At 24.3% G+C, this 26,481-nt stretch overlaps 8 protein-coding genes across 8 annotated transcripts; 5 read left to right on the forward strand and 3 right to left on the reverse strand. All coding sequences in view use genetic code 6, as the record gives it.

Moving 5' to 3' along the window:
• Positions 1 to 428: 428 nt before the first annotated feature.
• TTHERM_00013280 (cation channel family protein) lies at positions 429 to 5,043 on the reverse strand (the record flags this gene model as incomplete). Its single annotated transcript, XM_001008307.2, has 8 exons — positions 4,767 to 5,043; positions 4,569 to 4,708; positions 3,495 to 4,515; positions 3,273 to 3,419; positions 3,031 to 3,202; positions 2,217 to 2,972; positions 1,666 to 2,142; positions 429 to 1,605 (listed from the first exon to the last, which is right to left on the reverse strand). Exons 1-8 carry the CDS (start codon positions 5,023 to 5,025, stop codon positions 429 to 431), a joined length of 4,149 nt encoding a protein of 1,382 aa, XP_001008307.2. The 5' UTR covers positions 5,026 to 5,043.
• Positions 5,044 to 7,077: 2,034 nt separating this feature from the next.
• On the forward strand, positions 7,078 to 9,084 carry TTHERM_00013290 (UV excision repair RAD23-like protein, putative; the record flags this gene model as incomplete). Its single annotated transcript, XM_001008308.3, has 5 exons — positions 7,078 to 7,146; positions 7,254 to 7,412; positions 7,749 to 8,304; positions 8,574 to 8,747; positions 8,921 to 9,084. 5 exons carry the CDS (start codon positions 7,078 to 7,080, stop codon positions 9,082 to 9,084), a joined length of 1,122 nt encoding a protein of 373 aa, XP_001008308.2.
• Positions 9,085 to 10,778: 1,694 nt separating this feature from the next.
• Positions 10,779 to 13,976, forward strand: TTHERM_00013300 (hypothetical protein; the record flags this gene model as incomplete). The annotated part of the gene is made up of 1 exon (XM_001008309.2): positions 10,779 to 13,976. One exon carries the CDS (start codon positions 10,779 to 10,781, stop codon positions 13,974 to 13,976), a length of 3,198 nt encoding a protein of 1,065 aa, XP_001008309.2.
• A 709-nt stretch (positions 13,977 to 14,685) lies between these two features.
• Positions 14,686 to 18,532, forward strand: TTHERM_00013310 (hypothetical protein; the record flags this gene model as incomplete). The annotated part of the gene is made up of 2 exons (XM_001008310.1): positions 14,686 to 15,340; positions 15,546 to 18,532. The coding sequence occupies 2 exons, from the start codon at positions 14,686 to 14,688 to the stop codon at positions 18,530 to 18,532; spliced, it is 3,642 nt and encodes a 1,213-aa protein (XP_001008310.1).
• A 2,841-nt stretch (positions 18,533 to 21,373) lies between these two features.
• TTHERM_00013330 (hypothetical protein) lies at positions 21,374 to 22,505 on the reverse strand (the record flags this gene model as incomplete). Its single annotated transcript, XM_001008312.2, has 3 exons — positions 21,374 to 21,767; positions 21,989 to 22,144; positions 22,252 to 22,505. The coding sequence occupies 3 exons, from the start codon at positions 22,503 to 22,505 to the stop codon at positions 21,374 to 21,376; spliced, it is 804 nt and encodes a 267-aa protein (XP_001008312.2).
• Positions 22,506 to 23,210: 705 nt separating this feature from the next.
• TTHERM_000013338 (hypothetical protein) lies at positions 23,211 to 23,552 on the reverse strand (the record flags this gene model as incomplete). Its single annotated transcript, XM_012795679.1, has 1 exon — positions 23,211 to 23,552. The coding sequence occupies one exon, from the start codon at positions 23,550 to 23,552 to the stop codon at positions 23,211 to 23,213; it is 342 nt and encodes a 113-aa protein (XP_012651133.1).
• Positions 23,553 to 24,063: 511 nt separating this feature from the next.
• TTHERM_000013339 (transmembrane protein, putative) lies at positions 24,064 to 24,447 on the forward strand (the record flags this gene model as incomplete). The annotated part of the gene is made up of 1 exon (XM_012795680.1): positions 24,064 to 24,447. One exon carries the CDS (start codon positions 24,064 to 24,066, stop codon positions 24,445 to 24,447), a length of 384 nt encoding a protein of 127 aa, XP_012651134.1.
• Positions 24,448 to 24,865: 418 nt separating this feature from the next.
• On the forward strand, positions 24,866 to 25,420 carry TTHERM_00013340 (transmembrane protein, putative; the record flags this gene model as incomplete). Its single annotated transcript, XM_001008313.2, has 1 exon — positions 24,866 to 25,420. The coding sequence occupies one exon, from the start codon at positions 24,866 to 24,868 to the stop codon at positions 25,418 to 25,420; it is 555 nt and encodes a 184-aa protein (XP_001008313.2).
• Positions 25,421 to 26,481: the final 1,061 nt, after the last annotated feature.

The raw sequence follows: 26,481 nt of genomic DNA on the forward strand, positions 1-26,481 counted from the left end.
TTATATAAATACTATTTATTTGCCATGCATATATATATCATATAGGTCTTACTTATATTTTGTGTTATATATTTATTTACCTAGATCACTCATTTAATAAAAATATATTTATCTATCTATCTATCTATCTATCTATCTATATACAAATTTAATAAACTATTTCACTATTTATCAAAAAACTTTACTTTTATGATATTTTTTTTGTAAAATTAATGATTATTAATTTATTTAATAAACAATTTGAATCTTTTTAATAAATTTATCCTCTTATTGTATTAAATAAATATTATTTTTTTATGTTATATTTTTATTATCTAATTAAATTGTTAAAGTTAATTTATTTTAAGATTAAAGTATTAAATAAATTTAAATACAAATAAATTATTTTGATTGCAATTAAATAATTAAAATAAATAAATTTAGTTTTTTCATTATATAAAATTTTTTTTGATTGGATATAATCTTGTTTTTTTTGAGCATATGCCATATGAAAGTGTGGTAGGATTATATTTAGTGTTTTAAGAGTCACCTAATAAAGTAGTAAACTATTATCCAGTAAATACTTTTTATATAAACGATTTAATTTATTGTTAATCTTGCATATAAATATTTTATCTCCTCGTGTTTATTTTCTAGGTCAGTTTTTTGATATATTTTTAAGATTTTTTAACTTTGATATTATAAATTACTTAATTAAAATTATTATGAGGAAAAAAGCATGAAAAAATATACATTTTATCGAAATTTTAGAATTAGTTGCTATTAATTAATATGTTTTTTTATTAGCTTGAGGCACTCTTTTTGGTAAGAATATCTGCCAGCATCAATTCAACAAGATTTTTATCTGTTATATGAGAATTTTAATGATCAAATGTTTATGCTAAGGCAGATAAATATTAATTATTCATGAATTGAACTCTTTAATTTTAATTTTAATTTTCAACTTACAAATTATGTTCAGAAGTTTATTTTTCATTCAGAGTAACTTATTTTTTATCATTTTATTCTTTGACAAGCTCTTCAAAAATTTAGAAAGAAGGTTACACTTTTTAAATTAATGGTTACAAGCTTGAATGCTATTATTATATTAAAACATTTTAGTCATCATCATTGAACTTAGTTCTGGATGAATTTTTTTTTCTTGAATAATTTTTAGTTTATTCATAATTTTCATACAGGTTTGAGTCAAAAACTTTTAATGTTTCTGTTGTTGTTGTTGAATTATTTGCTTTTAGTTTTTATTTATTGCTAATACTATTCATATTATTATTACTAACACTATTCATATTATTATTATTAACACTATTCATATTATTATTATTATTATTATTATTAACACTATTCATATTATTACTACTAGCAATATTACTACTATTATGAAATAAAATTGATTTATTATTCTCTATATCTCCAAATTACCTTGTTTATTCTTTATGGCATCTTTATATGAAAGCTTACTTTGTGGGTTTAACATTATTTTCGTTTTTTAATTCAGTAAATGTTTTTGCTTTAATTTAATTTTCGAAAATTTCTATATTTGATGAATTTATCTGCATACTATGCTTTTTGTTTTCTAAAAGTGAAGGAATTTTTAATTCGTTTATGCTTTATTATTAATATTAATTGATTAAACACTTTTTTATAAAAATATGTATGATTAATTACTTTAACTATATTTCACTACAAGAGGGTGAATTCGAATGTACATCTTCTTAATTCAGCTTCTTTTCTGTACCTGGGCAAAAGACTATTGAATTAGGGCATTCAATTGTCTTTATTGTATGTTTAGTATGTTCGCTATTTTATGTAGCATTTTCCTGAAATAACATCGAAATTTATGATTAATTTGTTGTTTAAACTATTAATTTATTTTGGTTTTCCTACATAAATTTTTTTTTAATACTGTTCTAATTCTCTTGATAATCACTTGACTTCTTACTCTTCAATTCAATATCAGACTAGCTATTTGAAGATGTCTCACTATTGTCACTTATATAGGACTAATTTTGGATTATTTATTAACTTTGATAATTATAGTCCTCAAGGCTATACATTTTAACTATATCATAAGCTTATCCACCTTATTAAGATATTTTATGCATCAACATTTTTGAAAATTCTTTATTCTTTTTGATATCTAATCTATTTATTTATAATAAATAAATTGTTTACATTAATTCAATTTTAAATAAATAGAAAGTTTTTATTATTATTACAGAGGTGATTTAAGTTAATTTTTTCTAAGTTTTCTTGCAATTTTAGAATTTCTATTTTAAAACTCATAATAATTGTGTCTTAGAGCTATAAATTATTAATCGAGGACTAAATGAATCTAATTGCAATCTTTAATGAAGTGGTCGATTGAATTACAAGCTTAACAACCTTTAATGTTAATGCCTGAAACAATTTTGCCTATGCAAGCCTTTTCCTCCAACATTTTATATCTTTGAAAGTCTTCTTTACAATTTTTTATTACAAATAAGAAATCCTCTCTAGTCAAATAAAAGAGTGTTGATAAATTAACACTCCTAACTGAATAGCTCCTTTGTAAGCCTGTGAAAAATGAAAACTCTCCAAAGTATTGATTTTATTTTAATACATTTAATACAGTTTTATTATTACCATGATCTGAATAAATTTCAATAAGCCCATCTAAAATAAAGTAGATAGCTTAATTGCCAATATCATTTTCGCAATAAATAACTTCATTAGGAGAAACTTCAATTTCTTTTATATGTTTCGACAAATTAATTAAGGTTTATTAAGAAAATAGTTTATAAAAAATAGAACAGGTCTTTAACATTTTGTTATTGACTTCTTAAGTCAGCTCATCTCTCAGTTTATTAGAAAGTATTCCAATTACTTTATCTTCTGCCTACTTGTTTCTATCTCTTTATTCTTGACTTAAAAAATTTAAATATTGCTTAATCCTGTCTTTTAGCTAAGTACGAACATTTCTTCTCCTCAAATATCTAATTGAATTATTATAGTGTAAAATGAATAAAATCTCTATTTATTTTTATTAATTACCTTTGCATAACAATTATATTGTCATTCATTTCTTTAGATGCTTTTTCAATTTCCTCCAATATAATACCAATATTATTTATAGAATATGCATATACACAGCTAAATATTATCATAGAAACAGCACAAAACATACTTTCTAGTGAATTTTGAGGTGTAATGTCTCCATACCCAACTAAAATTTATATATTTAAATATAAACTCTTAATTGTAGAATCTAAATTATTTATTTATTTATTAAATACCAGTAATCATTGTTGTGACACTCCAGTAAAAGCTGCAAATATATAGCTAAACACTTTGTTATAAATTCTATTAATATTTAGTGTACCAAACTACTTCTATGCCTTGGAGCTGCTCATATAATCCCAATAAATACCAAAAAATCCCCACTAAAAATGATATAATAAAATTGTGTTTTTTAATAAATAATGCGAATTTTTGAAAATTAATTTATATTTCTTTACTTATATGAGCAACTGTAACCATAAATACGAGTTGATTGAATATTTTGATAGAATGTCTTTAGAAACTGCTTAGCTATTGTATATTATCAAAAACTCTCCTCTTTGAATAAATACCACAGAATCTTAAAAATATTAAAATATTTATTAAGTAAATTTGAATTTAGTGATCAGGGTTGTACACAATAGTGTGATGGTAGTTGATTACCTAATACATCGAAGCAGAGAAACTAATAAAATCTAATATGAAGTTAGATTTCATATAATTAATGATTATTTACTTTCTCTCAATCATAATCGAGTCGTTTACATAATAGGATGAATTGCAATTTATAAGTATATCTAAAAAAGAAAATAGAGTAAAAACTTTAAATGCATTGTTTAAATACTAAAGATCTTTATTTGTCTCTTAAAATATGAGAAATATCGAATAAGCAAAGAGAAAAATAAAATTGAAAATAATTTAAAAAGAGTCCCAAACTATTTTGAAATTATCTGTAGGCATGAAAATGTGATTAGATTCTGAATTATTTAGAAATTTAAAGAAGTGATAATTCATCAAATTTAAGAGAAAGTTAGACCTTGCAAAGCTTGAAAAGGTGTTAATTTGATCTGAATTATCATTTATTAATTTTCTTTACTCAACAGTCAAATTTTCAGGCCTTCTGTTTATTCTCTTATTTTTAAGTAGAGTGATAAATTTTTTACTATAAAGTTCTACTTTCTTGGCTAAGCTTATATTCTTTTTTTAGTGTTAACTCTTTTCAAAAATATTTTGCAATAATGTTCTTTAGCTCTTATTTTTTATTTATGACTCACATGCATCAATTTTTTTTAGCTTATGCTAGGAATTATCATTATCTTATTATACTTATAAGCTACTCTAAAGTTTTTAACTAGTCTATATTTTTTAGTTTTTGATGCCTATCATTTCATTTTTAGTATCATTAAGTGTTTCAATAGCGTTTTGGTGATCAAACAAATTCTCATATCTGCTTGAACTAACCTCTAAAGATTGCTAATTCTATTAAATTGTTTAAATAAATTGATAAAATAAGCAAAAATAATTTATATTACCATAGATGTCATTTATTTTAAAAGCGACTCTTCCTAAAATATAGATTTTCTATGCTTTTTTTAAAAACCTTTGACATTTTTATTGTGATTCTCTAACATTTTAAATGGATTTATATATTCAATCGTCTAAGGAGGAGAGTCTTTATTTTTTAATAAAAAAATGTGGTGATTTCTATTTGAAAATATTTAGATATTTACTTATGACATATTTTTAATCTTCAAAACAGATTTAAACTTCTTAAGATTAATCTTAGCTATTTTCTTCCTGATTATCTCTACATTAATGCATACAATTAATCTGCTCAAATTAATTCTTAAGGTCTTTTATTTCTTAATTAAAATCTCCAAAGCTACCATAAGTGACTTCATCATCATCGCCTTATGGAATATTTTGTTAATTTTATAGGTTTTTCTACTTTTTTCGGTTTTGCAAGTTATCAACCTAATCAAAAAACATGCTATTAAATTACACTTAATTATTTCGCTAATTATTATTAAGATAATATACTATCTAATAATTGCACTTATAAATAAAAATACGTTAATACTTATTAGAATAGGTAATTGATTTATATAAAACTATTAATAAATTAAAAGTTTTTATAGCATTTTTGAATATGCCATAATAAATTTTCAACTTTCTCGTTATAGTAACTTTCTCTAAAATAAATAGCATATGGATGGGTTAATGTTATATTATTTATGTTATTTTAGCTCATAATATTAAAATCAAATTTCATATAAATAATAAATTATAGGATTAATTTCAAAGTAAATGTTTAAATTTAAAGGAAAAATTTAAGGATAACATGAAAATGCATCAAATACTTTTTAAAATATTAAAATTTCTTCTTTTTATTTCAAATATTTTAATCTACAATATTTTTATTATTAATATTTATTAAAAATATTCTATAAGCAATTAATTTATTATCTTAAAATAAAAGTAAAATGTAAAAAATTTCATGATCCAAAAAAATAAAATAATTTAATTTTCCTTGTCAACTAATCAAGAATATTTTTAATTTTTTGTTGTAATTAATTCGTAATATTTTACTGTAATTTCTTAAAAATATTGAATGTAGCACTTTTAGGAATTTTATTGCATGAAAATTTATAAATTTTTATTAATACCACAGACTTTTCAATTACCAAAAACTTATAAAATTTATATTTTATTTTGAAATAAATTATTTAAGCCTTTTTACAAATCATTCTAAGTAAAAAAAGAATGTTTTAGGTTAGATTAATCTTAAAGTTAAATTAAAAAATACTTATGATAATTTTTTCTATAAATTACAGCAAGCATAAATAAATTGAGGATGAATTTTGGGGAAAAATTGATACAAGAGGATTGCTTTATAAGTATTAATTTGAGGTTGTTTTTAAGGAAAAGGTCTTTTTTTACCCCCTGATGAATAAAGACTCTGCTTGTTAATTCTCTTACTTAATATTCATTTAAGTATATTTTAAATAATTGAAAAGCTTAATTTAATAGAATATCATAATAAATATAATTATATTATTCAAAATTTTTAAATATTAAAAAAATAATAATGAATTAGTAAGAAATAAAATATGTAATACTAACTAATTAGTTATTAATAAAAAAAGTAGAATTTGATATTAAAATTATGATTAGCTATTTATGTATACTTTTGATTTTATATTTTAGTCATAATCATATTTTTTAGTAAGCAAACATATTTTCCTTAAACTCCTTAAATAAATAAAAATTCTATCTTCTTAATAATATAAAAATGTTATTTAAATTTTACAAATATTTAGGTTATGATAAATAAATAAATTAAGATTTTAAAAAATTAATATTTACTTCCTAGTAAGTTTTTGCTGTTTTTGTTTAAAAATTATGAAATTAAAATTAATATTTAAATTCAGGATTTATTAAAATAAATATATTTTTTTTTTAGAGTTCAATAAGCTTAAAAATCAATTGATAAAAGTTATTACTTTAAAAGTAAAGTATTTTAGAATTAAATAATATTACTGCTAAAAAATAGTTTTGTAAGCTTTTATGAAATGCAGTTATTTTATTTCTGATATCTAATTTGTTAGTTGGTAAGATTTAAATTATTGACTATCAATATTACAAAAAAATCGCATAGAATATAGCTAATTTATTTTTAAAATATGATAGATATCTTATATCTTGTTTGTATTTGTTAATATTTGTAAAAATATGAAATGAATAATCTTTTAAATCAATAATTGATAGCTAATTAGAAGATAAATAAGTATGTATGTATCTTTCAGTATATTATATATATATATATATAGTTCGATTCTACTTTAATTTGTTTTTCTTTTTTTTTTCTGTTCTTAATAATAACTCTGATCAACCAAATAGCTGTCTGTCTGTCTACATACATCAACAGAAAAAATTATACAGAGTAAATAAAATAATAAATTTATTACAAAATTTTGAAAAAAATTAAAAAAGAAAAATTTAGAAGAGCAAATTATATTAAAAGATAACACATTAAAATAAATGAAGATCAACATTAAGACTTTAAAGGGCACTGATTTTTTTGATGTTAACCTTGAAGAAACTGCTACAGTAAATTTATTAAAATGTTTTGTTTTAGGAGAGCTCGAATTCTTGTTGACATTTTAAGAATTAGCTAGATAAATACTTGTTTTCAACATATTTTATAATCTTGTTAGGTTGCTGAATTGAAGGAGAAGATTGCTACTGAAAAGTAAAAGGAAAAAGATACTATTAAGTTAGTTCATAAAGGTAAATAATTGACCGAAGACTCTAAGACTCTTGGCGAACTTGGTATTAAAGATAATGATTTTGTTATTCTCATGTTCTTTTAAAAGGTAATATTATCTTAGTTTTAAGATTTCTTCAAAATGCGGCTATCTATTTATTTCTCTTTCTATGTGTGCTTTCTTTTAATCATGATTAAATTAGAAAAATTCTTCAAAAAATGAAGTAAAATCAATATTTTCTTTGTCGAATTGTACACAATTTAATGTGACATGACACTGAAATCATCTTAGTGACTGTTAAGCATTTTAATAGATGAATAATAGATAAAGTAGCATAGAAAGCAGAGAAAATTTTATGGCTAGCATTTAATGAAAGAAAGAAAGAAAGAATGAAATTGCAATTATAATTTAAAAAATAATAAACTAAATATAACATTATTATAGAAAGCAGAAAAAGAAGATGCTCCATAATAAGCTTAATCTGATACCACTTCTACTACCTCCGCTGCCTCAACAACTGCTACTAACCCCACTACTGTTCCTAAGCCTGCTGTTTCCTAACCCGCTACAACATAATAAACAGGAAGTTAAGGAACAGGTAGTGATCTCCTTTAAGGTCCTGAATTGGAAGCCAAAATTAAAGAAATTGAATCAATGGGTTTTGAAAGACCTAAGGTTCTTTAAGCTTTGAAGGCCGCTTATTACAATCCTGAAAGAGCAGTTGATTATTTACTCAGTGGTAATATTCCTAAAGAACCTAGTTAATAATAGAGTCCTTTACAAGGCTTACAAGGTCCTGGTGTTGAATAATTAGCTTAATTAGCTTAAAATCCTCAATTCCAACACATTGCTTAAGCTATTCGTTAAAACCCTGCTCTTCTCCAACCTGTCATGTAATAATTAGCTTAAACTAACCCTGATGTTGCCAGACTTTTACAATAAAACCCTCAAGCTTTCTTGCAACTCCTCCTTGCTGCCTCTGAAAACGAAGGTGGATAAAGTAATAATTTTAAATTGTTAATTTTTCATGGACTTTAAATGCTAAAATAATTGACAAAAGAAAGTCTTTTACTTTTCCATTAAAGACAAAAAGAATATAAATTCTTGTATCTGTCTTTCTTTCTTTCTATCTATTTATCTTTCTATTGATTGATTTAAATAATCTGATCTGATTAAAGAAAATAGAAAAGAGCAGAATTGATTAGTTAGCATATCTTCTTCGTTTTTCTATTTATTTTTTAATAAAAATTAATCTTTAAAATTAATTAGCCTTACCTCCAAATGCCATCCAAGTCACTCCTGAAGAAAAAGCTGATATTGATGACATTATTTCTATGGGTTTTGATAAAAATGACGCCTTAGAAGCATATATTACCTGCGACAAGAACAAAGAATTAGCAATTAACTATCTTTTCGAAGCAAGGGAAAGCGGTACTCTTCTTTGTAAGAAATATTAACTTTTTTTTTTTTAATTCAAGAAAGCAAGCAAGTTTAAAAAAGCAATTGTGTATATAAATAAATCATTAAATTAAAATAAGAAATAGTTGAAAAAAAAGATATTCATTCATCCATTCACATAGTAAATATTCTAAATAAATTTTTATTTAATTAAATAGCTGAACACATCCAAAAGGAAGAATTAGAAGCTGCATAATAATAATCATAAAACTAAAATTAATAACAATAAGGTAATAACCCAAATCAATAATAATAATAAGGTGGATAAGGTGAAGGTGGTGATAATGATGATGAAGATGACGATGATTTTATGTATTAATGATTTATTTTGATAGCACTGTCTTTCTCACTAAATAAAATATTCTAATTGCCTTTATATTTATAAATTGATTGATATTAATTTAATTTAATATTTCTATAAATGACTTAATGTATACATTCAATTATTAAATATCACATTTTAGTTCATTCATTCATTCTTTCATTCAATTATTCGTACATTACATACATGTTTTAATCCTCACTTTGCTTTTAAGTAATGAACCATTTAAAGTCTAATTAATTAATAATTAATATTTCACATCAGTTTTTTGATGTGATGAGCATCATATTTTTTTGAGTAGTAATTATCTGCTTTGATTTTCTATCAACAGCACTTAAATTAATAATCAATCATATTATTTTCTTAAAACAAATCACTAATACCATAATTTAATCATTAATTTATTTTCTAAATTAAATTAAATAAACAAAGGTTTTTTTTTTAGTTACTCAATAAATTTTATAATTGTGTTGAAATATTTTACACATCTATCTTATTTAATTCTTACATTTTATGTAAGTATTTATTTTTCTATTTTAAGAGTTAAAAAAGTCTTAAATTTAAATAAAAAATAAGCATTAATTCATTATATTTAAATATTAAATAAATTAAATTATTTATGATTGAAATATCTTTTTATTTAATATCAAGCTCAAGAGTATTTTAAAATTAAGCAATATTTATTATGTATTGTTTGTTACATGAAATTATGTTTTGCAGCTAATAAACTACTAAATACAAATTTTAAATCAAATTTAAAAAAAATATATTTTTTAAAACATAAAAAATAAATTAGTTTTAACAATAATCTATCATAAAAATATAAAATTAAGAATATATTATCGGATATCATTTTGTTTGTTTTTAATTTTAAAATTTTAGCTAATATCTATCCTCAATAAGTAAATTATCAATAAAACTTAAATAAAAATTAAATAATTTAAAAAAATAATTGAGCAAAAATATATATAGTGTATCCTTATTGTGGAAGAATTATTTATTATTCCTTTACTATCTATTATGTGGCTATTGTAAGAAATATAAAAAAAGAACAAAATTTCTCATTAAAATAGTTATTTTAAAAATATATCATTAAAATATGAACAAATTATTAAATATTTTTTTTAATTTTTTTAGATGGTTTTTATTTATTTGATTTAAAATATTCTTAGAAAATTTTTAATTAAATTTGTAATTATTTTTTAATAATTATTTTATATTATATATTTAAAAAGACATTAAACTGTAATTTGAATAGACAATAACTTATTTATAGTAATCTAAGACATTTAATAATAGGAAATTATTTAATGTTTTTGTGTAGACATTTCAAATTAAAAAATAAATTAAATTGTATGTTTTTATTCATTTAAATCAGTAAAAAAGTATGTTTTTATTTATTACAAACTATTTCATATTATCTTTTTTTTCTAATAACTTTTTGACCTGAAAAGTAATTAATTAAAAAAGACATATTTTTATTCTTCTATAATAAAAACAATAAAAAAGTTGTTTGTTAACCTATAAAAAATTTATTAAGTTATATTTGATTATCTGTCAAAAAACTCACTTTTTTTTCTGGATTTTTTTTTAAATAAATAAATAGCTTAATCAATAATAATATTTTGATTAAATAGAAGATTCAAAAGATATATTTTTTGTTAGCATATCAATATTTTGCAACAAGATTATTTATGATTAATTTTAATTATGATGGAGCTAGTGGTGAAAATGGTGTAAATGGATATCACGGGCATTCAGGATCCCATGGAGAAAATGGCAGCAGAGGTGAGAATGGAAGTTCTGGCTCAATTGGATAAAATGCTACTAAATTAAGCTTAGAAATGAAATCAGATTCTAACAAAATAGTGATGATTGAATTAAATAAATAAAATAAAATAACACTATTAACACTTGGGGACAGTTCTAATATGGTTATGCTTTCTGCTTAAGGAGGTAAGGGTGGTGATGGAGGAGCTGGTGGTACTGGAGGTAAAGGAGGAGATGGAAGGAAAGGTAAAAATGCTACTAGATATGAAAGTGGTGAAGATGGAGAAGATGGAGGAGATGGAGGGAGAGGTGGAGATGGAGGTGACGGAGCTGATGGAGGAGATGGAGCTGATATTTTTGTAAAATTAGAAAAATAAGATATGGACTTACTAATGATAATTGAAAATGTAAATCCAAATGGTGGCTAAGAAGGTAAAGGAGGAGATGGAGGAGACGGAGGACACGGAGGTTCTGGTGGCCAAGGTGGTAGTAGTCATCATTGGAATGATGGGAGAGATCGTGGTTATAATCCTGGAGGAAGTCATGGCAGAAGTGGAAGTAGAGGCTCAAATGGATATCAAGGCAAGAATGGTAACAAAGGCAGAGATGGAATATATTCAATTATGGTTGGCTCTTAAATTCACAGTAGCCGATATGAATTAAATATAAAAAATGTTTAAAAAGTTGAGTCTGATGATCTTATTATAGAACCTGGTGAAGAACTCTAAATTAAAAATATGTTATTTGTTAATGAAGGGGGTATGCCTACGCCTATTAATTAATAAATTAGATTGGAATTAATTAGTAATAAATATTTAAATTTTAAAAAAGAAGATTGTGTATATATATAAAATAGTATCGATTCTGGTTAAAATTATCAGCTTGAAAAACCTTTGAAATTTAGTGTTAATCCTTTTATTAATATTGTAAATGAAGACACAGTTTACAAAGTGTAAACTTAACTGAAATATCAGGCAACTGTAGAAAGAGTTGAGAAATCTTTTCATAAAGTTTCTAATGTAGCAACAAATTATGAAATTAGGTTTCCTGTAGAACTATCTTTAATTGAAGTACAAAAATCTATTCAATTTAAAGAAGAATCTCCAATAGCGTTTTGCATATGGAATCGCTCCTCTAAGCCCTTAGGTATTGAAAGTTCAAATAGATTGTTAAACGTTAGAATACTCTTAAACAATAAAGAAAATGTTGTTTAGTTTCTACCAAAAAAAGTATTTGATGATGATAAATAGCATAGGAACTCAAATAAACTTGCAACTCTTGCTTATTCTTAAAAAAATTACATAAATCCATAATTTGAGGATGATAGTAAAATAATGCTAGACTAGGAATTCATCACTAATTTAATGCCAAATGAAAAGAGAATAATTAGCGGAACCTTAAAATTCAATGAGAATTTTGATACTCCTTTTAATACTAAAGTCCATTTATAGATAAAAATGGATTTAGGATATTATTTCAATTAGAGTTAATAATACTAAAATATATAGACGAGGAATTTCTCTCTTTAGCTATCATAAGCTTACACTTATAAGCCTAATTCTGAGTTTCTAATTATAACAAATCAGCAGATAAAAAAAGAGTTAATAGATTCATTTACTTCTTTTGCATATCAATTTGGATCATCTGTTGATATTTGGAATATCAGTAATTACTAAGGTTTTGATTTCGATTATATTGGCAAAGAAGATAAAGCCTTGAAGGAGCTATATAAGGAAAAAGTAGTTGTCATTCTTTGTAACAACTATGAGTTAAATGACGGAAAATAAATTAATCCTGTGAAGTTAATTTAAGAAAAAAACATTTATAAGGCAGCTAAATTTTATGATATACGCTAGTATATTTTTGGAGATAGAAAATTATATGATGCTACTCTTATTACTAGTTAGTGCTAAGAAGAAATCGATGCTAACTTAAAAAAAGTTGAAAATGAAACTCAACTCTTTCATAGATTCAAAAAAGGATTTTTCAAAAATATTGTAATTTAACAAAATTTAAAAGAGAAGGAATTAACTGCATTATAAATGCAGCAATAAGCATACTCAATTGATTTTATTGACAGGCTATATTGTTGTTCTACTCCTAATCATTAACGTATCTATAAAAAAAGTGATGAAATCTACAAAAAAGCAGAATTACATAATTCAAGATTTAATCATAAAGTAGTTTACACTCATGAAGTTGAGTATATAGAAAAGTCAATATTTTCTAAAGTTTGTAAATTAGGCAATATATAAGTAATAGAATAGCTAAGAAAAGACTAGTGCAGCATAATCGAACGCTAATGTATTGCAGAAGAAAAACAAAGCTTAGACGAAATTGATTACTTTTCTCTTATAAAATTGATTTCATTTGAAAAAAAACTTTTGTTTCTATCAAGATGTTTGAATAAAGTAGAAAATTCAAAATTAGTAATAGACTGTATTCTCTCTGATTTGGCTGATGAATATATAGCATACATTCATTCAGGGATTAATAAAACAGATATTCCCTATTATATGAACAAATGGAATCAATTCATGTAGTATTCTTTCTAGGAATACTTTTTGAAAAAGAACTAGTTTCATCTCCAAATAGAATAGTAAAGTTTGAACAATGTAAGAATTTAAGATGACTTCAATGTAAAAAATAAAATCAAGGAATATTTATACACTTAAATGTATAAGATTTGGTATGCAATTGCTTTACAAAAAAAAGGTTGTTGCTCAGCTAATGTTTCTGAAATAATTAATTATTGCAAGCATGTTCTTGAATCAGTAATTGGCAAGATATTCACAGATAAAAATGAATATTTGTAATATTAATAAATATCACAATAACAAATAAAGCAGGCTTTACCAAATTTATATGAAATTTAAAAGTGCTATTAAAAAGATGTATTTGTGGAAAGGTAAACAAAAAATGCTAAATTCTATGAAAGTTTTATACAATTTAACGAACAGAGACTAATCAAATAAGTAAATTAAAATTAAGATTAAAATACAATTCCAAATAGAATCTAAGAGGGATCTTTTTATTTTATTGATGATACCACACAAACAACAGATTAGTTTAAAAGGTAATAAAAAATAGAACAACTTGAAAAACAGATTTAATTTCAATGAGTCAGAGAGTGATTGATTAAAATATAAATATTTACTTAGCAAAGTTAAAAATTAAAAATCTTTACCAAATAAATAGAATCCAAAAGAAACTCTTTGATCTATACAGCCGATATTTATGCAAAAATAAATAAATAAATAAAAATATTTTGTTTTTATTTTAAAAATAACAATTAGAGTTGTTTAAACTTATTAAATTATAAAAGCATATTGTTTAATCTAAATATAAATGTAAATGTATTATATTTGTTTTCATTTTACCTTAATAAACAAAAAAGAAAATGTAAATAAATAAACTATTTTGAATAGTAATTCATCCTAATAAAATCTAATTAAAATTATATATTGATATTATCAAATATCTTTTCTATCTTAGATTCTAAAATTACCTTATTAGAAAAATCATAATAGACAGATATCAACATTTATTAGTTGATATGATCAGGTGTTTAATTCACATCAGGCTTTTATTAATTTAAGTAAACCCTAAAAAGGATACCAAACTATTTTGCTCAGAATTAATTAATATTTTGTATTTTGATAATTTTACAGTCTAAGGATATTATTAAATTATTATTATTACACTTTATCATATTTATATTACATTTTTTATGAAGATTAAGTTGTGTGGATATATGATTGATTATTATTATAATAATTATAAATATATAAAAATTGTAGCTATTTTAATTAAAATAATCAATTAATAGTAATGCTTTCCTTTGATTATAGTGGAACAAACGGTTCAACAGGTATTAATGGCAGAAGCGGATCTTGTGGTATCATGGGCATGCGTGGGCAAGATGGCTCTGATGGTGGATTTGGAACTGATGCTACAAACGCTAGAAATATTAACTTAGTTCTAAGAACTGATGGATCAGCAAAGATCATTATAGATGAATTAAATTAGAGATCTCTTTTTGATAATTTGATTTTAGGTGATTCAAATAATAAAGTAAATCTCATTTCCAACGGTGGCCATGGAGGACATGGAGGTGCTGGTGGAGATGGAGGTAGAGGAGGTGATGGTATGAGTGGACATAGTGCAACTAGATATTCTTGCGGTACTAATGGATAGAATGGAGGTAATGGTGGTGATGGAGGCAATGGTGGCGATGGAGGTAATGGAGGTGATGGTGGAGCTATTACTGTAACCGCTAATAATTAAGATATGGATTTGTTTATGCTTATTGATTAAGTTTTCTATAAAGGTGGCAACGCAGGATTAGGAGGTCCAGGAGGTAGTGGAGGTTCTGGAGGATTTGGAGGTAGAGGAGGTAGTAGCTACTCATGGTCAGAAACCTAAAATGGAGTTACAAGACACTACAGCAATCCTGGTGGTCATAGCGGTATGCCAGGTTTTAGAGGTAAAAAATTAAAATGGCTTATTTAAATTTTAATAAACATAAAACAATTTATTTTAAAATATCATTTCTTAGCTAACTTTTACCATGATATTTTGTTTAAATGATAGATTCATTCGATTTTTGTGATTATTTTGATATTTGTTTATAGAAAGATTTGTATGGATAAATTAATGCTTTTAAAATTGTATTTTCATAATAAATATAGGTAGAGATGGTGTTAGTGGTCGAAATGGAAGACCAGGAAGAGATGGTACTTTTGCTTACATACTTGATGGGAAATAGTACTCATATCGTTATAATCTCAAAATAGACAGAGTTTGTGCTATTTAGTCTGACGATGGAATTATAGAACCTGGTGAATCGTTAATGATAAATGCAATGGAGGTTTTAAATATTGGAGGTATGCATACTCCTATTGCTTAATAGATTGCATTATATTTGCAGGATAATTAATGGATTTACTTCAATCCGATTGATACTGTGTTTATTCCTCATAGTATACCTATAGGACAAGTATTTAATATTACAGATGCAAATCCAATTTAATTTAAAATAAAAGATTACACTAAAGCTGCTATTGACTCTGTTTTTAAGTAAACTGCTGTAGTCGATTACAGGGCTAAGGTCGAAAGAATTAACAAAGAATTTTAGACTGTTACAGATTAAACTAATAAATACACTGTTAGATTTCCTGTTGAAATTTCCCCTGTTCAACTTTTAAGATCTGTCACATTTAGAGAAGAATCCCCTTTTGCGATAAGCATTTGGAACCGCTCTACTAAGCCTATTGGTATTAATCACAATAGATTGCTTAACTTTAGATTAATTTTATGTGATACAAGACAAACAGTTGATTTTATCCCAAAAATGTTTGAAGACTAAGATAAAGATTATCGCAATTCTAGCATTTGGGGGTAGAATGCAAGAAATCAAAAAAATTTTGTTAATCCTAGCATGAATGAAAATTTTAATTACATAATTGAGCAAGAGTTTATTACTTCAATAGGCCCAAATGAAAAAAAAATTATCAGTGGAACAATTAAACTTAAAGATTAAAATTTGCCTTTGTACACAAATATAAGAATGCAAGCTAAGTTGGATTTAGGATATTACCACAATCAAGCAGAGGTGTTTTAAAACATTTAAACACGTAATTTCCATATTTAATTGACAGAAGGACATAACTTTGATCCAAATTCTGATTTTTTGCTTGTGTTTAACTGTGAAACATCTAGTATTTTTATAGATTCTGTAAAATAGTTTGCTGAATCCTTTGGTGGTAATGTTGATTTATGGAATATATCAAATTATCAAGGATTTAATTATGATTATATTGGTCCAATTGATAAACCTTTGTCAACTCTATATAAAAATAAAGTAGTTATCATTTTGACTAATGAATACTCACTTATCAATAGCGAAAAAACAAATGCTATGAAGTAAATTAGAGAACCTCATATCTACAAAGGAATTAAAGACTACAAAATAAATGCTTACATTTTGGGTCCTTGGTCAAATTATAATGAATTTTGGTTAATTCACCCTAATTGTGATAGCGATTCTAGTGTTACTATAGGAAATTAAGAGAATGAACTATACAGGTAATTTGCCTCAGATTAAAAAGATAAAGAGGATTTAAATAAGGTAGATCCTGATGAAGAAACTAAAAAGGCATTAATAGGAAATTATCTCATGGATTGTTCTTATACTTATGATTTTCACACTAGCATCTCTTGCTGCTCAAATCCATCTAGTGATAAAATATACACAAAAGCGAAAAGTGTCCTGAAAAAGATTGATTAATTGAATCCCTCTTATAACCATATTCTTACCTATGCTTACAAGCCAGAATTAGTGAAAAAAGGTACCTTCTCATCAGAATATAATTTAGGTAAAATAACTGTTATTGAATCTATGAGAAAAGATGCAGCTACTCTAATTACTCGTAACAGAGCATAGCTAAATGAAACTATGTTAGATATTGTTGATAGATTTTGTTTAATTAAATTACTTTCTTTTGAGAAAAAGCTAAATTATCTTCAAAGAGCCATGGGAAACTTCGATAATGCTAAAATGGTAATTCAAGCTATAGTTTCAGATCTCTGCGATGAATATGTCACATTCCAAAAGTTACCTTAAAATAACAAGGAACTATAAGCCAATCTAAAGAATTGGACATAATTTATGAAATTTAACTTTGATGAAGCCTTGAAGCCATTTAAGCCAAAATAAAAAAAGACATAAATTCATGGAGGTTTTAGATCAGAACCTGGATATAATAACCCAACTTATTAGGATCCTGCAATGCCTCCTTAAATGCAATTTTCTTCTGAACCTCCCCTCCCTCCTGCTCCTGCAAATTGTGAATTTGATGGATAATAACCCCCAATGTTCAACGCATAATAGGATATTAACATGTAACAAGGTAATTATGATTATCCTCCTTAAATGAATGAAATGGATAATAACTAATAATAAAACTAGCTCTTAGAAAACGTTAAAGAAATAAATATTGTTGAAAAATAAGATAAATTCGAAATAAATATAAATGTTTAATAAGACTAAAACTAAAATATGTAAAATATGAATATGCCACCACCAGTAATAGGTATTTCTTTAGATCAAGCCGCAGCAGCAACTCTATAACCAGAAATGCAATAGTAAGTTGATGGTGAGTAAGAAATTTTAATTTCTAATTAAGTAAGAAACTATTTAATTGAATATTTAATCCACTTTGAGGCTGCTTTAAAAAAACAAATATCCTTTGGATAAAAATGTTGCTGCTCTATTACAGCTAAAGTTAACTCCCATTGTCGTACAATTATTGGGTCAATTTTAATAAAAAAATTGTAAGTTGGCTCTGAATTAATTAATCAATAAGGTTAGGCATTTTATAAAGAATTAGAGTAAAAAGATAAAAATGATGTATTTGAATTGTATTAAGCTCCTCATAAAGCTATGAATAGGGCAATTAAAAATTCTGATTTTGTCAGACAAAACAATCTTAATTTGCAATCAACTGCATACAGCATAAGAGATTTTCCTCATTTTAATTTCAACAAAGATGAAAATGTCTATATTCAAGATGGATCATTTATCTTTACTAACGAAATAACACAAGAAATCAATTACCAAAAAAGATAGAATAAAATAGAAAGATTCGAAAATTAAATATAATTTGACAAAGACTGAGATGTTATTCAATCTATCTAAAAAATTTGTTTAATTTTATACTTAATTAACACATTTTTTTATTATTGTTAAATTTATATTTTAATTTTTTGGAAATATTAAATTAATTATTATAAAAATGTAAAATGTAATTATATCAATTCATATATAAATAAATTAATCTAATTAAAAATCTTCCATAAGGTCTAAAAGCTTTTTTCTAGTTTTACTTATTGAAGATAAAAATCATATTGTTAGTTTTTAATTTATTTTGTATTAAAAATCTGTCAAAAATAAGTATAGATTATAAAATAAATCTAGTAATAATGTGGAATAAAAATGTAATTAAAAAAATTTAAAATTTTAAAAGATAAAAAATAAATCCATTTTTATCTTAAAGAAAAAGTTTATTTTTAATTTTACAACAATCTCTTTAAAAGTATGACAGAATCAATATATAAATAATTTGATTTGATTTGTGAGAAAAATATACAAGAATATATCTGAAAAAGTTATAAATAAAATAGCTTTATTATAAAATAATTATTAAATTGTAGATAAAAGTATTTATTAGATATTTAGTAAAAAATATTTTTAAAATTATTATCAGCTAATTTGTTAGAAATATGGGAATAGCTTATCAAATATCAACAATTATAAAAATGTATAAAAACAAACTAATTATTTTGCAAACAAAAGATATATATATTTTGCTTGTTTGTTTAATTTTTTTCTAAAAAATATCAAATATTTATTCACAAATTAATAATTTGAGAATTTATTGATTGATACAAATAATATTCAAATATTTAAGTCTCTTTTTATTTATCATAAATATAAGAAAAAATTCTATACAAGCATTTCTTTAAAAAACAAACATATTTTGAAGGAATTTTTAAACATACTATGGCGAAAATTTTAATTAAATAATAACCCATTTTTTTATGATACTAATATTAAATAATTTATTTCATAAACAAAAGATTAATCAGATATTCAAAAGTCAATATTAAGTTGAAATAATATTTTTTTAAAATTATTTCCAAAGAATTTTTCAATTAGATTTTGGTTAACTTTATATTTATTAATTCTATTTTATAAATGACTTTGATAAAAAAAATTGAAATAATTCATATCTTTTTGTTATTGATCATAAATGTATGCAAGTAAATATTCGATTTTGTATGGGAAAATTTTCTTACAAAATTAATTTGTTAATCTAAAAATAAAATAATTACATATTTACTAAATTTTTATAAAATAAAAAAAATATAAATTTTCAAATTAAAATAGAAATATTTTGTAAAAAACTCATTTAAATTATAAAAATAATCATAATATATTTTTTTACAATGATTCATATTTACATGTTAAACAGATAGAAAAATGAGCATAGAAAATCTTATTTTTATTTAAAAATTAATTAATTAATCAATTGATCAGTTAATAATTAATGGGTAATAAAGATGAGAGATTTTATTTTAGTAAATTATAAACTTTTGAAGATTATTTTACTTAGTTATTCATTTTTAATTAATTATCGCAAGTAAATATGAATGATTTAATTCTATTTTAAATATTAGGTTTAAATTTTATTAAAAAATGTATTAGATTATCTATTATTTATTTATAAAAAATTAAGATATTATTATTTAAAATATTTTGCTACTAACTCATTTAGATTAGAAAAATGATTAGATAATATAATTTATATTGCTATTGATCATATAGCAAAAAAATATCAAATTAGTATGGAAATTGTGCTTCTATTAGAAAGAAAAAAAATAATTTATGAATAGAAAAATAGAATTGATTAATAAATTTTTACTCTTTGAAAATATAAATATGAACATTCCTAGCTTTTTAGTCTTTTGCTTTGTTTGATAATTCTTTTCAAGATGGAAATAACAGAATTAATTAATTAACTAACTATTTGATTGTTTGAATTTTGAAAATAAATCAAATTTTAAAACTATTAAGTATTCAAGGGATTGTTAAGTATTTAATAAAATTTATGATTAGAATTTAATTTTTGTTTTTTCTAAGATTTTCAATTTTTTGAATTTTTTTCTTAATTAAAGATATACTAATCGTTACGAATTAATAAGAAAAAAGTAAGAGGAGTATAATTAGTTTTATGGACATATAAAAATGGCAAGAAACTATGAAAAATTGTTAGCTGAATTCGCTAGAATTTTCTCAAGTCTTGTGAAAATGTTCTTGTATTCTGGAACTCTCAGTCTACATCGCTTAGCAAGTAAAGATGTTGCTGTTTGAGGCAACTTTAACTTCTTAAGCCTAATTTTCTCATTTTTTTTGTCTATCTAATATAATTTACATAAATATAACATTTTATCCACGTTGATATTTGACATTTTAAAAAGTATCCTACCATCTTTGCTTAAGTTAACCACAGATGGGAATAGGAAGATAAAGAGATAACTTATTTAAAATGAGTCAATACTTCTCTTTTTCTATTATTTCATTTTTCTTTCATCATATTTATTACCTTTGCCTCTTTTGACTAGAGGAGAAGCATGATGATGGATGAAAAACATATGAAGTATAGGAAATGAATAGATGAAAAAAGTTAGTCTGTTTCTACTAAAGGATTGAAGATGAAACTTTAAAGATGTAAGATGATTGATAGATCCCATTAATGGTGATTGGAGACTGACTGATAATCTATAGTCAGGCAAGTGGCATCTATTAAAAGGTAAACAGAGATGGTTATTCTACATGGGTGAAGAATTTTTGTGAAAAGGGAGGGGCACATTAGAGACTGACCACCTTTAATTGCTCTTGAGGCCTAACCTACCTCTACCTGGCACCAGTAGATCTAATTCTTGAGGCTTTTCCCCCTCAAATAGAATGAAATTTTAAGATCTCTGTGCTTCCTTTACCCCTTTTGGCATTTTTAGATGTTTAAGATAAAGGATGTGTTATGGAGACTTAGACCACCTTCATAGCACACTGCATGTTATCACCTTTATCGGGCATCGAAGTAGTCCATGTATGAGACCTCTTTCGTTAACCTCTTTTTAAAAGAAGTTTGATGCATAATTATTGCCTGATTGGATTAAATTAGATGTCTTTCGTTAACTCAATTATCTTGCATTCTCTAAGCAGATTTGAAAATTCGATAGTAGAAATGGATTTCTTTTAGATTCTATTTTCAAGATGCATATTGATTCCTTAATATCTCTTATCTTTCCTAAAGGTGCTTTTAGTCTTTCTGTCAACAAAAGGAGTTCTGCTTTTTTCAATTCATATTGAATATTAACAAGCAAGCAGTCATAAATTGCAACAAATAAGCAATTAAAACATTCTTTCATTGGAATCCGATTTTACGCACACAATATCCAATAAAAAGAAATATTTAATGATAAGCTTATAATTGCAATAATGACCGAAAAAGAGTTATATTTCATGATAGAAAGAATTTTGAGATCATGTAACTAAGAAGTTAAAATTTACTTTGTAAGATGTGTTGAAAGCCACTTGAAAATATGCTTTGACAACTCCAGTTAAGAGTCTTCCTTAGCAATAATTAGAGGATTATTATTAGATTTGTTTTATTGAAAATGAACTGAGAAAATTTATGATATTGGCTCTTGCTTTTTGAGATAGTTCCTAATAATGGGATAAAGGTTCTATTTCTTTAAGAAAGTGAGATGTCTGATTGATTGGTTTGATCAGCTTATTTCTTCTCAAGAGTCAAAGAAGCTATTGATTCATACCTTTAGCCTATTATTTCTGGCTATTGAGTATTCTTCAATTTCAAGATTTCATTTTTATAGGGATCGTCTTGAGTTGATAGCTTTGAATCATATGGCTACTCTCTCTTTAGAAGATAGATAAAATGATGAAGATAAATTCCTTGGATTTATGATTGCTTAAGGCTCAAATGTGGCTAATGAATGAATTGGACTTCTTTTTAAGTGAAATTGCTTCTCTGAGTCTTTATTTATTTTTTATAAGAGACATACCACATTTCTACCATTAGCCTGCTATGACTTGCTACTGAGTAGTCTTCTATTTCAAGATTTCATTTTTATAGGGATCGTCTTGAGTAGATAGCTCTAAATGTTTGTAAACCTCTTATTTTAAAAAATAAAGACTTGAACGCTGACTTTCTTAATTCTGAAGCTTACTTATTGATTCTAAATGAGCTAAATAAATAATCTTGCCTAAAAATTGCCTAAAGATATGTCCTATAGAACTAACCTCTAAAATAAATAATAATGATTAAAAGAATTAATGTTAAAGCAATTAGAATAATGATATTCATAATAAGATTAAAGTAAAAAAGATTAAAAAATTAAATAAATAAACAATCAATCGTAACGATTAAATTCAAATTTAAATTAAATTAAGAAGAAATAAAAAGTAAAAAATGAGAAACACAAAAAACAAAATGAATATCATTAAAAATAATAACAAACAATGAGATGAAGTAAATAAAATGAAAAAGAAAAATCTTAGTCAAAACATAAATAATAACTAATCGAAGAAAATAATAACCAACCATTTATGTCTGTGCTTTTTGCTGAGAATAATTAATGCTTCTGTTAGATCTTCATTTGAAAGTTCTTTGGACAAGCTAGACAATAAATTAAGGAGATGATTGGAATGATTCTGAGAAGGCTATGTAAGGGATATGCGACATTTCGATGAATCTATGGACAATCTTGGATCTTCAATTCTACAAAATGTCTATAGTTAATATCTCTGTACATTATGGAAATTCCTGAGGAGATTACAAGTGAAGAAGTTTGAAGAGTGAGGAGACTCTTGTGTTTGAGAAGTTCATTATGGGGTCGCTTCGAATGCAGTTTCTTCTGCAGTAAAGCATGAGATGTCTAAGAGATTACTGAGCTAGTGGAATCTTTGAGGAGTATTTTGGAGATATTTGTGAAGGATGCTGGTATTGATTGGAGATCTGCATAGCGAATGCAGGGATATCGCAATCACCAAGATTTAGAAGTATCTGAGATATTAGAGGAAGCTTAGAAAAGTTGAAACTTTGTTTTCTTTTCATTATTATTGGGAAACTTGAATTGATTACAGAGTTGAGACCTAGTATTTGTGGAATCTTTTGTTTTAGAATACTTCTATGGTGAACCGAGGAAGAGAAAAGAAGCACTTTATGGGAATATACAGCCTATTTTTTCTTTCTCACAGGCAGATCTCAAGCTTTATCGGTAGCTGTAGCATTGAAGGAAAAAAGACAAATCAAAGAGGAACACTTGTAAGGGAGTTTCTTTATTTTTATTCTTCTCTATTCTTCTTTCTGAATCACAAGGAAATCCTTTTGGTGATCCATTCTTGGAGAAATTACTAAATGCTCTGTCTAAAACATTCAGATTGAATCTAACTTTGAGGCGTTCTTCTCAGCTAAGTTTATTTATTATTTTATTTAAATTTGTAATTTATCAAATAGGATTGCTGATTGCTATTTTTTACCTTTTAAATAAAGTTGCTAAAAAATTGAAGTAAGTTTTTTCTTTTGATTTCGTTTTTCTTTTAACAAAAAGCGTTCGACTTCAAAAATGCCTATTTTTGATTCGAATTTTATTTAGAGAATTTTGAGATTGTATGTGCTATGTGAAAGTAAGTTTAAAATTTTAGTGTTCCAAAGTCGCTGGAGAAACATATAATCGTAAGTATCCATAACCTTTATGTTATGTGACCGATAAGATTATGTGTACAGGGACAGGAACAATCTCCTGGTAAGTCTTTCTCTTCCCCTTTTATTATTTTTACAAATATTTTCAAAATCAATGAAAATACATAGACTGTCGAATCAGTATAACTGGCAATTCTATATTAAAAACCCAAAAAAATTGTGGATTTGGCTAATAAATTTTTTGTTAAGCCAACCACATAATTTTATTATATTAAACTTAGCAAGCGCTAATTTGAAACAAATATGATCAGCTTTTGAAAAAATGAATTTCTTTGCTATTTGCTTTTTATAAACCCCCTCATCTAATCTATACATTTAATAATATTAAATGTATAGATGAAGTAACATTTGTTTTTTTAAAAGAATTTGTTGATACTCTTCCTTACTTAAATAAAAATTAGACACCTAAAAGACCTTCTTTTGACAAATGATTGATCCTTTTAGTTAATTCTTTCCCATCCTTATGCTGCACCAAAAAAACTATTTACAAGCCTATATTTAATATATTTATTTATAGGCTTGGCGTAACATTATTTTGCTTAAAATTAATTACTCTGGATTATTTTATTATATAAAAAAGTAGATGATGGATGCATGGTGAAGACAGGTGACAGACACATAAATTAATCATATGATTATTTATTTGTTAATTAATTATACGTTTCATGTTCAGAGGGTATTGGGGAGGGACTTTTGTTATCAGTGACTTAGTTAGGCAGATGCAGGGAAGAAAATACATTATCTATTGGAGAAATAATTCAAGTTTTTTAAATTAAGTTTTTAAATCCAGAGAGTCAACAGTAAAATTCGATTCACGGAACCGAACCTATTCGATAGATAAAAAGTATTCCCTAAATCCAAAACTATATCAGTAGTCATTCTTACAAAAGTCGAGATTGTATGTATCCACCTCAACTGTATTACTCAGTCCTCCCTTCTTTTTCCACTTGTTCTCTTTTATTTCATTTCATTTATTTTTTCATTTTTATTTAATTTATGTTTGTCTATTTTTTAAAGCATTCATTATTCATATTTTGAATAATGAATGCTGTCCCTTCAAATAAAGGATTCGCTAATAATGCCCATCAAAATCGTTCACCGATTATGCGAATCCTTTATATCGTTCCGCCCATCAAAGTTCACCGTACCGCCCATCGTAAAGCCGTGCAAAAAATCCTGAAGCCTTTATTTTTAATATTTTTTAAAAAAGCCCTCCTTGAATCATATATTAACCTATTTTTTAAAAATATTTTTTAAACAAATTTTAAAGTCCTCTTCGTAGGCCTCGCATTATATCTCGCATTTTTAATAAAAAAATTTTTGATAAATAAATAAATCATTAAATATTAAAAAAATCAATAAATAAATAAATTAATATTTTTAAGTCCTTACATGGCTCTCTCGCATTATATCTCAAAATTAAAAAATAAGTTAAAAAAATAAAAAAATTAATGAATGAATAAATAAAGATAAAGAAAATAAGAATACAATAAGATAAAAAATAACTAATAGAATAAAAAAACAAACAAATAAGCAAATAAATTAAAAAGATTAAAGAAAACAAATTAGAAGAATAAAGAAAACAAAACCAGATAAAAGAAAACAAAAAAAAAGATTAAAAAAATTAATTGAAAGAAAAAAACAATAAAAAAGAAAACAAAAAAACAAATAATTAATTAAAATAAGAAAAAAGATAAAAAAGAAAAAAAGAAAAAAAAATCAAATATCAATAAAAACAAACAACATAAAAATAAACAACATAAAAAATTAATTAAATACAAAAAGTAATGGGGCATGCCAAATTTTTTTTTGAAATTAATTAAATTTAATTAAAAATACAAAAAAATTTAATTTTTCATTCAAATTGACAAACTACCTCAGGAATTGTACAAAAATTTATTTGAACTAAAAAATCAAAGCCAAATTACTTCATCCTAAAAATAATAAGTAAAAGTAAAACTTTCAATAAAGCAAACATCCTATTTGACATGCTTAAATTTAGTTAAATTAATATCTATGTTGATCGCAATTGATAAAGATATAATTATTCAAAAATATCTTTGAATTTATATAGCTCAAAAAGTTATTGACAAAAAGATATTTTTAATTAATTATTTTAAGCTATTTTGATGATAGCAAATTTACATTTGATATTTTTTTACTAAAATACAAAGTAATCAAATTCATATAAATTTCCAAAATAAAAAAAATGATAGTGATCTATTAAAAAAAATAAACAAAGTAATTTAATTAATCTATTTTGGTATAAAAAAGATAAATA

Source organism: Tetrahymena thermophila (assembly GCF_000189635.1).
Source record: "Tetrahymena thermophila SB210 genomic scaffold scf_8254803, whole genome shotgun sequence".
Classification (NCBI taxonomy): domain Eukaryota; phylum Ciliophora; class Oligohymenophorea; order Hymenostomatida; family Tetrahymenidae; genus Tetrahymena; species Tetrahymena thermophila.